General features: G+C 38.5%; 1 protein-coding gene across 1 annotated transcript; it reads left to right on the forward strand.

The window, feature by feature from the left end:
- The first annotated feature begins 1,665 nt into the window (after nt 1-1,665).
- Nucleotides 1,666-17,112, forward strand: LOC134753179 (glutamate dehydrogenase, mitochondrial-like). Its single transcript, XM_063688980.1, has 11 exons — nt 1,666-1,993; nt 2,436-2,559; nt 3,439-3,546; nt 3,875-3,967; nt 4,092-4,178; nt 7,953-8,119; nt 8,432-8,569; nt 8,781-8,942; nt 14,227-14,431; nt 14,891-15,033; nt 16,925-17,112. Exons 1-11 carry the CDS (start codon nt 1,745-1,747, stop codon nt 17,039-17,041), a joined length of 1,593 nt encoding a protein of 530 aa, XP_063545050.1. The 5' UTR covers nt 1,666-1,744; the 3' UTR covers nt 17,042-17,112.
- The last annotated feature ends 643 nt before the right edge of the window (nt 17,113-17,755 follow it).

Here is a 17,755-nt window from a genome sequence, read left to right on the forward strand (position 1 = left end):
AAACATTCTGCGATATGTTGGTTGGGATTTGGGAAATTATATTGGGCGAAAAAAATTCTCGTGCTCCCATAGGTAGGTACAATATGTACAGAGCAGAGTTATTGACTGTGCGATTAATAAATAACTTTTTGGTATACACAAAACTATCAAACTAGAAACCTTCTAGCGAACTGTGTACTTATTTTTAGTGTCCAAAACTGTGGTCTGTGTCTGCCCCTTACTCTGACTGAGGTCTGAGCTGAGCTATGCCCATGCTCCATGCTTTCATATAGATATAACTTTTTGCTTTGTCCTACCCAGCCTACTACACGGTGGTTCGGCTTGTATGAAGAAAGTATCATAAAACAAATTCTCCGAAAGTATCAGATACGCTCAAAATATAAATATATTCGTGTTTTTTTGTTTCAAGGTCTAATAAAAAAAACCGTAATAAAAAGTTTAACTTTGTATATTTTACCCTTAAAAAAATCTAACTGATAACAAAAAAAGTATTCGAAATACATACAATTTTAAAGCCCTACAAAAATACAATTAAAAAAATATATTACAACGTATTCTTCAATAATATAATAAAACCAATATTTAATATCATAATACCTACAATGTAAAAAATCTATATTTAAAATTAAAATTTATATATTTACAAAGATGTTAATATCGTACAAATAGGGGATATTACTGCAATGTTCTGCCACCCGAGTGCAGCACTAGCCTTTTTAGTAAACCATAGAGTATCTTATACATAGGTACTGTACCTTTAACAGGCTTCTACACTATTTAACCACTCATTATATTTAGCAATAACTGTTACCTTAGTTTTACTCTCTTTCTTCCAAAATGTTGATAAACTTCTACTTAAAGTATTAAGACTACGTAGATTGTTAACATTAACGTTTTCAGCCTCTTCTGGTAGCTGTTGCACAAGTATTTGAAAATATTGCGTGCCCTGTCAATATATGAACCATCGTTAGCGCACCACAATTCAAATATGTGCATCCTCAAAAACGTGCAGTGAAAAAAAGTACCAGAAGAGAAACAAAAATCGTTAGAAAGTATAATTCAAGATTGGTAAAAGCACAACTTTTCGTAGCGGGTGCTACGAAATTCGTAGAGGGTTTATAGCAAGCTTATAGCCTTTTGTAGGGCACGACCGGTCGAACAAAATACAATGATCCCATAACTACGCTTTATGGGAAATACGACGTATATAAAGTTATTGGCCCCATGTAGCCCCGTCCGTACTTTTAAAAGCTACCGTGAATACTCGTTGTAGTAAATAACTTGGTAACATTAAGAGGTCACGTTGACCCCAATTACATAATTTAAAACATATAAATAGTCCAGGTGGTATGGCTTTTAGTTGATAATTTGCCGTAGATAATCTTTAAGAAAGAAAAAGCATTTATTAGCACAACATAAAACTAAACTTTACGCTAGTCACTATGGATTTCCGAGACATATGACCTACTACGGGACCACTGTAATTATTATAATTATGTATAGAATAGATAGACCAGAAAGATAATCTAGTTGGCTAAATATTGTCTGATCTGAATGGTACCTAGAATTCTTACATTCACGTAGGTGTAAACTCTGACTATTAATATTATGCCATTAAAGTCTATTTTAATTTCTGTAAATCTTGTTACCTTATGATAAGCTATGGAATGTCATATACATTGACAGTGAAGTAAAACTGTCTATTTTTTTTTTGTAAATACAACTCGTTTAAATAATCCGAATCATGTTATTTCGACAAATTTTTCGCAACAAATTATACACAAGTCCAATGGTGTTGAGCAAGAGGAATTACGAAATTCCCCCTGAGCTGGTGGAAGTGGGCAAGGCCAAGGACCCAAGTTTCTATAGAATGGTGGAGTACTTCTACCACTACGCCGTGAAGGTTGTCGAGCCGGCTCTAAATGAGTACCTCAAGAAACATCCACAACTTTCTGAGAAGAAACGAAAGCAGCGAGTGGCCGGTATTTTAAAGGTACAATGTCTTATAGAATAATGATTTCACAGTGTGTACTGTGTTTTGCACGTCAAGCTACGTTCAGTTTGGGTTACGTAGGTACCGTAGCCGCTACTGCAAATACACACTATTCAAACCAATCTCCCATTATATACGAACTTACTCTAAGTGACTCAGTGGGTCTAGTTTTGAGCTATATCTAGACCTGGCTAACGCAAATGGCTAGTCTAAAAATTTAATCATCAATAAATGCATATAATTCTTAAACCTGCGACCTGCAGTCTGTACAGCCCAGTACAGCCGAATACCCGGGCAAATGGTGGCTTTGTGCTCGCTCTGTTAAGAAACCGTGCGGAGACATTTGTGAGGCCGAGGATCTGGTTCGCTCTCGTATATCTGTATAGGGTCCTACTTTGTGACAAAGTTCAGTGTTTTATTTTCTTGGCCCATAATTCAATAGGTGATGGGTTCGTGCAACAGCTCGCTTCAGTTCGAGTTCCCGCTTCAACGCAAAAATGGAGACTACGAGATCGTGAAGGGTTACCGTTCCCAGCACAGCGTGCACCGCTTGCCATGCAAAGGAGGTCGGTTTTGTCCCTCTAACTAAACTACCTCTTAGGTACTTATGAAGATGAATTGAACCAAAGGAATGTCTCAGTGTATCGGAGAAGGACCTAGGTTTAGGTACTCTACTCTAACGTCTTCTGCTAGACACATTGTAGATTAATTGGGCATCTTCAGACGATATTGTATAGAACTTTGCAACCTCGATCAGCCGGGCTAGCACATGATTGGCGCGAGAGTATCTCGCCGCGACATATACTACCCGTCCCTTTTTAATTCATACAGTTAGTAAATGACGGGTAGTCTATCTCGCGGCGAGATACTGTCGCTCCAATCATGTGCTCGGCCTACTGGCTCAAAGAGCAATAAGTACTTAACACATTCAGTGCCAGCCCGAGCTACGAGCGTAGCCGATAACACGGGAAAAACCGTATGTAGCGTAAAGCGCCTACGAACAGAGAACTCCCCTGGCGAGTTACTGGCACTGAATGTGTTAAGTTGTAACACGGTCGGCCTGTTATTGCAAACTGGGTGTAGCAGATGAGATTAGGTTTCCTGATAAAAACATCTACTTCCGAGATTTTTGAATCCATTTTTATTGATTTGCATCTGCCGAAAGCACATAAAATCGGTATAGGTATGGATACCCATAGCTAATCTTATACCTTTAAACGAGCAATTCTTTGTATATATGTATATACAATTATACATATATATATTTCGGGGATCTCGAAAACGGCTCTAACGATTTCAATGAAATTTGCTATTTGGGGGTTTTCGGGGGCGAAAAATCGATCTAGCTAGGTCTTATCTCTGGGAAAACGCGCATTTTTTAGTTTTTATATGTTTTCCGAGCAATGCTCGGTCTCCCAGATATTGCTAATTATGTTTCCCTATAGGGATCCGATTTTCGGATGAAGTTAACTTAGAAGAGGTGAAAGCTCTAGCAGCGCTAATGACCTATAAATGCGCGTGCTCCAGTATACCATTTGGAGGGGCGAAAGGAGGTGAGTACAGTTATTTTTATCCAATAATCATTACACGGCGATAGAGAAATAGAAACCCGTAGTCACGCCTTGCCTGTTAAGACTAAAAAGTGTCAGTCATATTTCTATAGGTATTTCTATCGAGGTTCTTGCTGCAACACCGCGACGTTGACCTCAGGGTCAGCCCTGAGTTTGACTAACGTGATTAATAGGTAGTTATCAACTTAACACGTTCACTCTCTGTGCCCCGCATATGGGTCTCTATTACAATAATTTAGATTGGTAGTTGGTAAGTACCTACAGTCTACAGTTAACGAGTTAATAAGTATTATCATGAAACTTGTTTCAGGAGTGAGTATCAACCCGAAGTGTTATACGATAGCTGAGTTGCAGAGGATTACCCGTCGATACACATTGGAGTTGGCCAAGAAGAACTATATAGGTGAGTAACTAGACAGTCTGAGACTTTTGAGTACCTACCTACTCAGAAGTATCAGACTATTACCTATACCAATATGTAGGTGAAAGATTTCGTTATTAATTAATAAATTATTGAAATGTTTTAGGCGCAGGCGTGGATGTTCCCGCTCCTGATGTAAACACCTCCGGCAGAGAGATGTCCTGGATCGTTGATACTTATGTCAAAACGTTGGGTACAAATCTTATGTGCATAGATCAGGGATCGGAACCTGTTTTTTGCAAAAACTACTCCAAATGTAGGACTCAGTTGTGTTTTTAGGCAACGACTTCGTATTCTTAGATTATCCAATTAGAAATGAAAAAATTAACAAAGAACTAAAAAATACCGGTTTCGTTCCTATACAAAAAATACCGGTATCCGATCCTTGGCATAGATATTAAAGATGTAGTGTTGACACAAAAACACCTACTTACCCAAGACTGCGTATTTCTATAGGTATAATGTACCTACTTCCTACTTACAATATGGTGATGATTATGAAGTACTAGCCGATTACGGCCACATGTGACTTATTGCGTGTAATGGACTTGCTTATAATAGTATTTTATACAATCGTGATATAATAGAGAGCTTTTCAGTCGAGTACCGTGTTTAAGCAACGAAGCTTGCTGAGTTGCTTAAGTTAGGTACGAGATTGAAAAGCTTGATTATATCACTATTGTATACAATACTTTATCTACGAGACAAAAAAATAATACTTTCAACTAGTAGAATCATATAGGTAAACAAACCAAAAGTATACAGCTATACGCGAGCTGCTGCAGCCCGCGATACCTTCATACTCGTACGCGCCCCGGCCGCCGGGCCTAGCGCCCCCGGCGGGTTGGTCAACGACACCTCCTCGTAACTAATGAGGCCCTGATACCTGCTCCTTGCTAAATTCAATTTTAAGACAGTTTTTTTCTCGATTTTGGCCACCGTAGACTAACAAGCAACGCTAAACTGTTTTCGTAGGGTATGAATGTTGCTATATGAAGGGTGTCACATGCGCGTTTCTGACTTATGAAGCAATTGTTTCTACTCCAACATAAATAAAATGTTTTTGTTGGCCAACCAATCACAAAGCAGATGCGACGTAGCGTGTTTAAGTAGGCTAATTTGCATTGAATCGAGTCTCCTTAAACAATAAATATTTTATCGAAATGTATGAAGTTCTATTTTCAAAATTTTTATACTTGACTAAACCGTATCGATAAAATGCTTATGCTTGAGTCGGAAGTGCCATAGACTATCCAACGTTGAAAAGAGTAAGGTTGTAGTGTTGCATATGAAGTTGTAATACACAGATTATACTCGACGAGTAGAAATATCTATATATATAAACGTAAAAGTCCTGACTGACTGACTCACTTAAATCAACGCCCAGCCCAAACCGCTAGACCTAGAGAGCTGAATTTTTCACAATAGGTAGCTTGGGTTTTACAAAATTCATCCCCTAAGGTGGTGAAAAAGGGGTTGAAAGTTTGTATGGAGATCATAAATTTTTTTGAGTGCGGGACTTGAAACTTCTTATAAAGGCATATTATTAAAATACAAGAAAACTAATTTCAGAGTTTTTGAAAATTCATCCCCCAAGGTGGTGAAAAGGGGGTTGAAAGTTTGTATGGAGATCAAACATTTTATTGAGTGCGGGACTGGAATCTTTGTATAAAGGTATATTATTAGCATAGAAGAAAAGTAATTTCAGCGATTTTAAAAATTCACCCCTTAAAGGGGTTGAAAAGGGTTTGAAAGTTTGTATAGGGTTCAAATTTTATTTTAAGCTAGGAATTAGAAACTTCGTAAAAAGGTATATCATTAAAAGAGTAGAAAACTGATTTTAGCGTTTTTGAAAATTCATCCCCCAAGGTGATAAAAAAGGGGGCTAAAAGTTTGTATGGAGATCATACATTTCTTTGAGTGCGGCACTTGAATCTTTGTATAAAGGCATATTATTAGAATACAAGAAAAGTATTACAGCGTTTTTAAAAATTCATCACGTAAAGTGGTTAAAAAGGGGTAGAAAATTTGTAGGGGTCCTAATTTTATTTAAAGCTAGGTACTTAAAACTTCGTAGAAAGGTATTTAATTAGAAGGCAAGAAAACTTATTTAAGCATTTTTGAAAATTCATCCCCCAAGGTGGTAAAAAAGAGGTTGAAAATTTGTATGGAGATCAAACCTGTTTTTGAGTACAGGACTAAACAGGTCAGAACAGGTTTAGGTCTTTGTATAAAGGCATATTCAAGAAAGGCTTCTTAGAAAGGCATTGTATAATATTACAAAAAAAGTTATTTCAACGTTCTTAATAATTCTACCCCTAAGGGTGTTAAAAAGTGTATGTAAGTTTATATGTAGTACAAGTTTTCGTTTTAGCTAGGAACATGAAACTTGGTAAAAGGGCATTACTTATATTAAAATAGACGAAAACTCATTGCACCGTGTTTGAAAAGTTTGTATTAATAAAGTTTGCAGCGGGAGCGAACATTTTTTTTAAAATAGTGGTCTTAAAAATCTAAGTGTTGAGAGGGATTATATAGAGAACATTTTTTTCAGTTAGGGGCTTGAAACTTCGTACTTTGTGAAAGACAAATTTCATGCGTTGTATATAATTATTAACAAATGATTAACCGTCCCTACTGATATCTTTTGCTGCATAATGTTCTATGCTCATGTAAAATATATAACCAACAACATACAAATCCACGCATACGAAGTCGCGGACAACAGCTAGTCTATATATATAAACGTAAAAGTCCTGACTAACTGACTGACTCACTTAAATCAACGCCCAGCCCAAACCGTTGGACCTAGAGAGCTGAATTTTTCACAATAGATAGTTTTTATGACGTTAGTATCCACTAAGAAGGGGTTTTTCAAAATTCATCCCCTAAGGTGGTGAAAAAGGGGTTGAAAGTTTGTATGGAGATCATAAATTTTTTTGAGTGCGGGACTTGAAACTTTGCATAAAGGCATGTTATTAGAATACAAGAAAAGTGATTTCAGCGTGTTTAAAAATTCATCCCCTAAAGTGGTTAAAAAGGGGTTGAAATGTTGTCGTGGTCCTAATTTTATTTTAAGCTAGGTACTTGAAACTTCATAGAAATATATATAATTAAAAGAGAAAAAAACTTATTTCAGCATTATTGAAAATTCATCCCCCAAGGTGGTAAAAATGGGGTTGAAAGTTTGTATGGAGATCAAATATTTTTTTGAGTGCGGGAATTGAATCTTTGTATAAATACAAGAAAAGTAATTTAAGCGTTTTTAAATATTCATCCCCTAAAAGGGTTAAAAAGGGGTTCGAAGTGAATCTATTACAAATGCTTTGAAACTTCTTAGAAAGGCATTGTATAAGATTCCAAAAAAGTTATTTTAACGTTCTTAAAAATTCAACCCCTAAAGGGGTTAAAAAGGGGATGTAAGTTTATATGTGGTACATTTTTTTTTTTTAAGCTAGGAACTTGAAACTTGGTAAAAAGGGCATTATATTAAAATAGACGAAAATTGATTACTCACACCGTTTTTGAAAAGTTTGTATTAATAGTTTCGGGAGCGGTTTTTTTTTTAATAGTGGACTTGTAAATCTTCTAAGAGGGTCGAGAGGGATTATATCGGGAACAATCTTTTTCAGCTAGGGTCTTGAAACTTCGTAGTTTGTGAAAGACAAATTTCATGCGTTGTATAATTATTAACAAATTATTAACCGTCCCTACTGATATATTTTGCTGCATAATGTTCTATAGGTATATTATGCTCATGTAGAATATATAACCACCAACATACAAATCCACGCGTACGAAGTCGCGGACAACAGCTAGTATTATTATAAAACTGAATTATATTTATACATTATACTATTATGTTAGAGTGTAGCTGCTCGACTCTCTAATGCGCCCTTAAGTGACTTACATTATTCAGTGGAAATAAAACCCTTACTGTTTTGGTTAGTTTCGTATTGGTTGGCAGGCTATCGAGACATAAACGCAGCTGCCTGCGTGACGGGCAAGCCGATCAACGGCGGCGGCATTCACGGGCGCGTCGAGGCGACGGGACGCGGCGTGTTCATGACCATCAACCAATTCATTCACGACGAGGCGTGGATGCAGCTTATTGGCATTCCGGCTGGCTTCAAGGTAGAAGCAACATGTCCGTTGGCTACAAGGGTTACTTGTATAGGTGCGGGAGCCGAAGGGCTGTAACGTAATCATGATTATCAACCACTTCATTCACGCCGAGACGTGGATGCAGCTCATTGGCATTCCAGCTGGCTTCAAAGTAGAAGGACTGTATCGTGCGCATGACCAACCAGACCAACAACAACTTCATTCACAATGCGGCGTACATGCCTATATATTTCGCAACAATCGCAACGCGAAACTCCCGCATTACTTTGACTGTTATGTCCTATCCGTTTGATCAATTTTGATACCGATTTCCAACAACAGGATAAAACTGCGATCATACAAGGCTTCGGAAATGTAGGCAGCTACGCAGCGGTATACCTGCACGAGCAAGGGGTCAAAATCATAGGCGTTGTAGAGGTCGACTGCAATCTGTCGAAAGCTGAGGGCATCGATCCTGTGGTAAGCGTTCTACGGTCCTATCTTATAAAAATCGATTCGTAAAATAAATTATTTGCTCAGTTAATCAACTGAAGGGACTTCAGCTTAGTTTTAAGCACATAATTAGGTACAGAAATTAATGTTTTGCGATTGGTATAACATTATTTACGCTAGCTTGGCTTTCTATGGCTAGGAATAATTAGGTACCTATTTAACTCTGCTATATCCTCAGGAGCTGATTAAATATAAGAAAAGCAACCGGGGCAGCGCGAAAGGTTTTCCTGGCGCGCAGGAAGCGGACGCCGAACTACTGTACCAAAAGTGCGACATTCTGGTTCTGGCCGCGCTAGAGAAGGCCATCACCCAGGATAACGCCGCCAAGCTCCAATGCCGGGTGAGAATGAGAACGATGCCACTGAGCTAGTAAATAGGTTTACTCACTCGTGTTTACTATATAAACTGGGCCAGTAGTAGCAGCACTGTAACTGCATGGAAGAGTCGGTCAGTGATGGGATAAGACAATCAACCAGAGAACGTTTGCATGGGCAGCCCATTTAGGTTTACAAAAACCGATACCGCGAAAAAAACGCAGTTTAGGGTCGTATCATACTGTCAACAAAGATAGATATAACTCCGTAATAGATGGATACAGTCTAAGAAAAAACCGGCCAATTGCGAGTCGGACTCGCGCACGAAGGGTTCCGTACCATTACCTACGCAAAAAACGGCAAAAAAATCACGTTTGTTGTATGGATGGAAGCCCCCCTTAAATATTTATTTTATTCTGTTTTTAGTATTTGTTGTTATAGCGGCAACAGAAATACATCATCTGTGAAAATTTCAACTGTCTAGCTATCGCGGTTCATGAGATACAGCCTGGTGACAGACGGACAGACAGACAGACAGCGAAGTCTTAGTAATAGGGTCCCGTTTTTACCCTTTGGGTACGGAACCCTAAAAACGTGCCTCGAAAATCAAGAAAATTTGATTCTCAATCAGATAGCGCCACTACCTTTGGCCTACTCGGATAAATGGCGTTGACGGTTTCGTTTGTTATTTAACAATTTTAACGCATATCAGTGAAAGAACATGGGTCAAAATCATATAAAAATAATTAATGCAGTAAAAAGAAAACATTTATCCATATATAATAGTACATTTCGATGCTAGTGCGGAAAGTATGTCATTACACACAATGACGTTTCCGCGCATGTATCGAACGACGTTTTTTAATACAGTTGCGAAAAAATAAGAAAAACAACAAGTAAGGAATTCGAAACTTTTATATTATTAATTATGTGACATCATTGACTTTGACATTATGAATAGGTCATGAAATAAAACTATGAAAACAGATTGTATCGCGTATACTATCGCGGTAACCGAAGACAATATTATTATTATTATTATTTTTATCTCCTCGGATTTCTCGGGCCTATAAATCCCGGTCTTTTGATAGGCTTGCGTGGGGATATAGATCCAACACGTAGAGGCCCCTTGGAGAGCTTTAATGTCATGTAGAACGCCTGCTGGAACCCGTTCACAGGTGCAACAATAGACACCCATGAACCGGTTGCAACAGGCATTGGGACTATTGTAGGAAAAGTGAACAGTATACCGGTCTATGGATTGAAGTTTGGGTGGACAATGAGACTGGGCTATTGAAAAGAAGTCCGGACACCTGCCATAACAATGCTAACACACGTTATCGAGGCAGGTGGTGACTTGCCGCTGACTTTATTATTATTATTATTATTTTTTATTTTATGAAGAGGTGTTTTTTTAGCTGGGTGTTATTATTATTGAACCCACTTCAATGAATGTTTTTTTTTAAATGCATGTTCTATAAGACAGAAACAATTGTAAATATTAAAACATTGTACTATTATTACCCAAATATCGTTAATTACGATTATTTATGTATCGTACATTTATAAAAACAATATCGAATGTTGTCTTTGGAAACTTAAAGCAGAAAGAAAAAGCGCCTCTTCTTTGACAGGCGTTCCGTTCCATTCAGACAACTTATTAAGAACGGTTTTTCAATATTCAATATAAAAAAATAGACGTGTTATAATGATGAAAGGATAAGTAATAAAATATGAAATATGTATATTTTTCGTATTCTTACATTAACAGTAGGTTTTTATGTTGATTACGACGTTTAAAGGAAACTAATATTAATACTCATCAATAAGTAGTCATGAATTGGAACAAGAATAAATTTAAAAAAATTGGAAATAAAAAAGCACTAGTTCGCGAAAACCAACTTTCCGCACGCTAAACAGATACGTAAAGTAGCACTTTTTGAGCAACTGTATTAAAAATACATTTATTTTTATTTTTAGGGTTCCGTACCTCAAAAGGAAAAAACGGAACCCTTATAGGATCACTCGTGCATCTGTCTGTCTGTCTGTCCGTCTGTCACAGCCTATTTTCTCCGAAACTACTGGACCAATTAAGTTGAAATTTGGTATACATATGTAAGTTTGTGACCCAAAGACGGACATGTAACGTAAACAAATGAATTATAAACATGGGGGCCACTTTCGGGGGTAAATGAGAAAATTAAAAAATAAAGTTTTTCAAACTATATCGTGTAACATATCAAATGAAAGAGCTCATTGTGAGAATCTTAAATATATTTTTTTATAATTTTAGGATAAACAGTTCAGAAGTTATTCAAGAAAATAGGCAAAAAGTGACCATTCCCCCCTTTATCTCCGAAACTACTGGGTCTAAAATTTTGAAAAAAAATACTCAAAATAAATTTTTATCTATAGATTACAGGAAAACCTATTAGAAATGTGCAGTCAAGCGTGTGTCGGACTTAATTACTTACTTTTTGATCCGACCCCTACGGGTTTTTTAAAGACATTTCACTCACGTTTCACATAAAAAATACATTGTTTAAATTGTGTAATGTACGGAACCCTTGGAACGCGAGTCCGACTCGCACTTGGCCGGTTTTTTATTTTTAGTTTTAATCGTGTATCGATAGATGGCAGTGAATTTACTGTGGCTACAAAATTTACTATGACAGTATCGCTCTATCCTATTGTATCCTCTTTGCTGTCAAGTAAAAGTCATTGTCATTACAGACCAGTAAAAAAAATAGTCGAAGTTTCACTGAAAATAACACACTGATTATGGCGTTAAGTAGCAAGTAGGTAGCTGTTTTTGTACAACCAATCCATGTGTGTTATTTTTAACCGACTTCAATTTCATAGAAGGAGGAGGTTCTGTATTCGGTTGTGGCTATATATATATATATATTTTTTTTATGTATGCACCGATTACTCCGAGACCCGTAGTCCGATTTGAGTAATTATTTTTTTGTTCGAAAGGAGCTACTTCCAAGTTGGTCCCATATTAATCTGGTTCTGATCTGATGATGGGATCCCTGAGGAATTAAGGGAACTCCTCAATTTTTAAAGGCACATGTATGGTGATTTGGGTGTTTTCATAAGCAACTTAAGCATTTTCTCTGGAAAACGACCAATTTGATGAAGTGGACCTGATGATGATGATTGTTTTGATGATAGTGATGATGATTTTTTTAATGTAGGATGTTCAGCGATTACTCCGACACCCGTGGTCCGACTTGAACAATTCTTTTTTTGTTTGAAAGGAACTACCTCCAAGGTGGTCCCACATTAATCTGGTGCTGTTCTGATGATGGGATCCATGAGGAATTGAGGGAACTCCTCAATTTTTGAAGGCACATGTATGGTGATTTGGGTGTTTTCTTTAGCAAATCGAGCATTTTCTCTCGAAAACCACCAATTTGATGAAGTGGAGCCGATGATGATGATTGTTTTGATGATAATGATTTCAGCGATTACTCCGGCACCTATGATCCGATTTGAGTAATTCTTTTTCTGTTTGAAAGAAGTACCTCCAAGGTGTTTTCGTAACATTTTTTGTTTTGATCTGATGATGGAATCCGTGAGGAATTGAGGGAACTCCTCAATTTTTAAAGGCACGTGTATGGTGATTTCGGTGTTTTCTAAAGTAACTCAAGCATTTCCTCCCAAAAAACACCAATTTGATGTAGTGCAACTGTAGCCTAACCACGAGTTTGACACTAAATATTCGCTAGCGTCTTCGTAACTTTGTACACTAATATGCCAGTACGAGCGACATGCATAAACAGTAAGTTACGCACACGATAGCGAATATATCAATGTCAATCTCGTGGTAAGGCTACTGATGATGAAGACTACGGACGAAATGTGGAACTTCCCTCGTCACATACGATGATTTTTGATGTAGATAGTGTTGGATTGGAAACAACCAAAGAGACTGAGAAGTGAGGGGTAGGTATGAGAGGTGAAGGTAGCGGGTATTAGTATTTGGGGGGTTGAGGGGAGGTGAGTTGATGGGTCGGGGACTGAGGGGTTGGGAGTTAAGGGATTGTGGGTTAGGGTTAGGAGTTAAGGGGTCTGGGGTTCGGGGTTGGTGGTTTAGGGTCGAGGGGTTCAGTGATCAGGGGTTGATGTGCTGTGAGGTTGAGTGATCGGGGGGTTTGAGGGATTGGGACAGTGGCGGGGCGGAGAATGGATTTAGTGACAGGAATGATTTCCCAGACGGACTCGAGGAAAATTCTGATTATTTAATAAAGTTTACGAATTTAAACATGATTATGTTTTTCATTCACGCGTCACGCTCTTAACAATGTCAAAACTAAAAATGGAAAAATAAAAACTTTTATAAAAAAAAAGATAAACCGACTTCAAAAAGGATGAAATAAAATATGGTCCTTTTTAGGGTTCCGTGTTTAAGTATATGCGTTACCAACTGATATGTTTGAAGTCGGTGCCAAGCCAAGTAGTAACAATACCAGTCAAAAATAATGAGCTTTATGTATATAAATTACAACTGTACAAATATTATAAACGTGAAAGTAATTCTGTCTGCCTCTTTGTTACCTTTTCATGGCTAAATAACTGAACCGCTTTAGCTGAAATTTGGCATGAAGGTTCCTTGAATTGTTTTATATTTTGAAATGTAGTCCTCTGGAAAATAACTCAGTCCCAATCCCACACTTGCGTGCTATGGACTGTTCAAGAATTAGTAAGAAATGCTCTTTAAAAAATACGACGACAAATAAACGCATTCGATTTACACTAATGTACCGACAAGCATGGTACGAACTGCGTCAAGAAGGTTCAACCGTGTGTTCTGTTCTGAGGTGTGTTCTTAAATACCTACAGAAAGTTCGTTTATTATCGTCGTGTAACGCTGCGTCTTACATAGGCGAACAGTCGCGAACGCGAAGCGAAGCGACACGGCGCGGCGCGGCGGGCCCAAGGCGTTCGCGTTCGCAAAGAGATCGCCCACGTAGGACACTTCTATAGGTATCAAAGGATTAATTAAGGCGCCGTGCCGCGCTGCTTAGCGTTCGCGTGTTGTTCGCCAATGTAGTACGCTGCGTTAGGCAATCCAACGTACATACTTATATAGCCGCAGCCTTTATCGAATTGCACCAAAATCACTATGAATATATGGTTCAAAATTTGGCTTGGCACCGACTTCAAACATATCAGTTGGTAACGCATATACTTAAACACGGAACCCTAAAAAGGACCATATTTTATTTCATCCTTTTTGAAGTCGGTTTATCTTTTTTTTTATAAAAGTTTTTATTATATATATTTTTTTGTTATCTCGAGCAGATGATCGGCGAGGGTGCGAACGGACCGACGACGCCGGCAGCCGATGCGATACTCCGCGAAAAGAAGATCCTCGTGCTGCCCGACCTCTTAGCCAACGCGGGGGGCGTCACAGTCTCCTACTTTGAGTTCCTAAAGAACATTAACCACGTGAGCTATGGGAAGCTCAGCATCAAATTCTGGAAGGATTCCAATACGGCGTTGTTAGGTAGGCAAGGCTTTGAGACTATGTAACAGGCGTTGTTCTCCGATCGCGAGAGCGCCCTCGTGATGCTGACCGACACAAATGGCGTCACCGTCTATGTACTTCTTTAAAGTTGTCAACTATGTTTCGGGAAGCTCAACATCAAATTCTGGTAGTATTCCAACATGGCTGCGTTGTTAGGTAGGCAGATATCTCATAATTGGTTTTTTAGACAGTGTTACTGAATCTCCTTTCCGGCCATCCTAGCTCCTCACCGCCACACACAGTCCTTATTTCGAAAGCCCCCAAGAACCTTAACCACGTGCGCTTCCAGAAATGAGTTTTCGTTTTCAGACGCAAAATGTTGACGTACGCACTATGCAGCAGGTCTTTCCTATTAGAGCAAGAGCCTGTCCAAATTTCTCGTAGCATTCATTCAAAAAAAAAAAAAATAGGTTTATATTTTGCCACAACATTTTGCAGATTCTGTTGAGCAGTCACTTAAGAAAGCGAACATCAGCGCGACGATTGAGCCAACGCCGATGTTCCAAGCCATGATATGCGGCGCGAACGAGGAGCTGCTCGTCAACTCAGGGTTGGAGTATTCGATGACGAAGGCCTGCAATGTAAGTTTCTGCTTGTTGAGTGTTTCTAGAAGGCCACTAAAGAGAAAATCGAGCCAATACCGAATTTCACGGCCATGATATGCTCTCATGAGGGGCTCGAGTAGTCCAAGACTTATTACTTTATCACTTCAACTAAGCTTTCTTTACTGCAACGATCGGGCTAGGTTAGCTCATTGGCGCTCGGTTTTTGGGCTGCTTCAAGCATCCAGTACTTATAAACCACTGTACACTCATTATAGTAATCGTTAATAACCCTATAGAGAAACGCCGCTTTAAGTATGACTTGACTTGACAACGTGGATGCCGTGTAGGTAAGCTTAACAACCCTAGCAAGTCGAAACAGAACGCGTCATACGAGGGTTGATCCGTATGCACCACCCCTGACCTCTTTGCTGTCACTTGGTTATTAAAACCTTTTTGCTGTAGGTTTATAGACATTTAGAGGTTATTAAAAAAAAACATTTTTAAATGTCGAACTATTATTGAGCTACAGCTTACTGTAATTGTTGAGTCGTGGTTTTTTTGTATGAAAATGGATTTTGTTGAGCAGTGGGCGGTAAAAAAATATTTACAAAAAAAATATTTTACACCAACTCAAATCCATTAAGATATTGTGGCAACTGTAGGGGAGTGTGCAGTATCCTATTACATAGTGAAACGTTGGTGTCGAGAGTTTAAGTGCCGAAGATCAAGTTGTGAAAACCAACATGGCGGTGGACCACCTGTAACGGTCACTCCAGACGAAAACATTAATAAAGTTCACGATATGGTGTTACAAAACCGGCGAATACGTATCAGACAAATTGTTGAAGAGACTGGCTTGTCATATCATGTAGTGCAACAGATACTTACTAAAGAATTGGGTATGAACAAGATCAGTGCAAGATGGGTGCCACGAATGTTGACCATTGATCAGAAAAGACATAGAGTATTGATTTGCCAGCGTCTGTTGGATATGTACCAAGCTAATAAAGATAATTTTCTCTATAGATACGTAACCATGGACGAGTCTTGGGTACATCACTATGATCCCGAAACTAAAATTCAAAGTAAGCAGTGAACACAGTGGTTCTCCGCCACCACGTAAATTTAAAGTGGCATCGTCTGCAGGAAAGGTTATGCTGTCTGTATTCTGGGATGCTCAAGGAATAATCCTGGCTGACTATTTGAAAAAGGTAGAGACTATTACAGGGGCCTATTATGCAAACTTAATTGTAAAATTGCGAGAGGCTATTAAAGAGAAACGCCGGGGCAAGTTGACAAGTGGCGTACTCTTCCACCAAGACAATGCTACCGTCCATACGTCCTATGTCGCTAAGGCTGCCATACACCAAGCAGGCTTCGAATTGGTGGAGCACCCACCGTATTCGCCTGACTTGGCCCCCAGCGGCTACAGGCTATTCCCAAAATTAAAGGAATTTTTACGTGGTTTTTTTTTTGGATAATCAAGAGGTATGATATGAGGTATGAGGTAGAGGAATGATATCTGTTGTGGAGGAGTGGTTTCCAGAGGTCGGACATTTTTTTCTTCAGGAGGCTATTGAAATGCTGGAGCACCGATGGAATAAGTCTAATATTGTTGAGGGAGACTATGTAGAAAAATAAAAAATAAATCTTGAATGTAGTTTCATTGTAAGAGGGTTAGGGGTGGTGCATACGGATCAACCCTCGTACTTCATGGAGAAACGGCATGATTCGTCATATTTAGCTCTCAAACATTGGTTCTGTTCTGTGTAGTTGACTCTTAATTTCTTTACAATTACCTATCTGTTTCATGTCCCTAACAAAATGCTGAATGCTTATCATGCAGTCTAGTCATAGCCATCCATCTCCATTATCACGGTGTCACGTAGACACCAACGACCATCATATTTGAACTGGTTCCTTGCAGAATGTGATGCGCGCTGCGAAGCAATACGACCTCGGTTTGGACGTGCGCACGGCGGCCTATGTCACCGCCATCGAGAGGATCTTTCTAACATACGACGAACAAGGCCTCACGATTTAACTCGGACCATTAACGGTCATTACACATTGCTATAAACCGATTGGTATACCTACGGGCATTACAAAATAACTGAGGATAACACACTATATATCGTTCAAGAATATACTTTGTGGCGGTTGATACCTATAACAGATGGCGCTGTTTGGCTGCCGTATATTTCGCGGTAACTCAATTGCCAAAAACTAGTTTGTCCACTCCACGTTACAATTTTCAACTATGTAGGTATATGTGCTATAGTTTTTTGTCTATGCTACGCTACAGTGTACCGCACAAAGTATTACACTACCACGTTATTACACACCCAGTTTCGCCACACTGTAATACAAGGTGTTGGCACCAAACATATTACGCAGTGACGGTTATAAGTTTTATAATTTCATCCGCGTTTGCTTTTGTTACTCTTGTAGTGTATAACTTTTTTTATCCTTTGCTTAATTTTTCTATTAAGTTTTTTTTACGTAAGTAATGTGATCCAAGTAAAAAATGTGTTGTACCTAATTGACTATGTGCGCAGTGCGTTGTCGTTGTCGTTGTGGGGAGCTGATATTGAAAACAGCCGTGAAACGTCATATTCTGATTTTCATAGCGTTTAGCCGCCAGGCGGACTCCACAGTCGAGCACATAGTCAATATGGTAAAAGTATTAATTATAATTACTTATTATTTTAGTTATTTTTATTGTAACTAGTTGTTTTTTTGTAATATGGTTGTATAT

This window comes from Cydia strobilella, chromosome 2 (genome assembly GCF_947568885.1).
Source record: "Cydia strobilella chromosome 2, ilCydStro3.1, whole genome shotgun sequence".
In the NCBI taxonomy this organism is placed as follows: domain Eukaryota; kingdom Metazoa; phylum Arthropoda; class Insecta; order Lepidoptera; family Tortricidae; genus Cydia; species Cydia strobilella.

Excerpts from the sequence above, each read along its gene's own strand:
- LOC134753179 (XM_063688980.1), top strand. The coding sequence starts at position 1,745 with ATGTTATTTCGACAAATTTTTCGCAACAAATTATACACAAGTCCAATG. Across the intron at positions 8,570-8,780 it reads CTGAGGGCATCGATCCTGTG|GAGCTGATTAAATATAAGAA; the intron begins GTAAGCGTTCTA and ends CTATATCCTCAG. Across the intron at positions 15,034-16,924 it reads CGATGACGAAGGCCTGCAAT|AATGTGATGCGCGCTGCGAA; the intron begins GTAAGTTTCTGC and ends GGTTCCTTGCAG.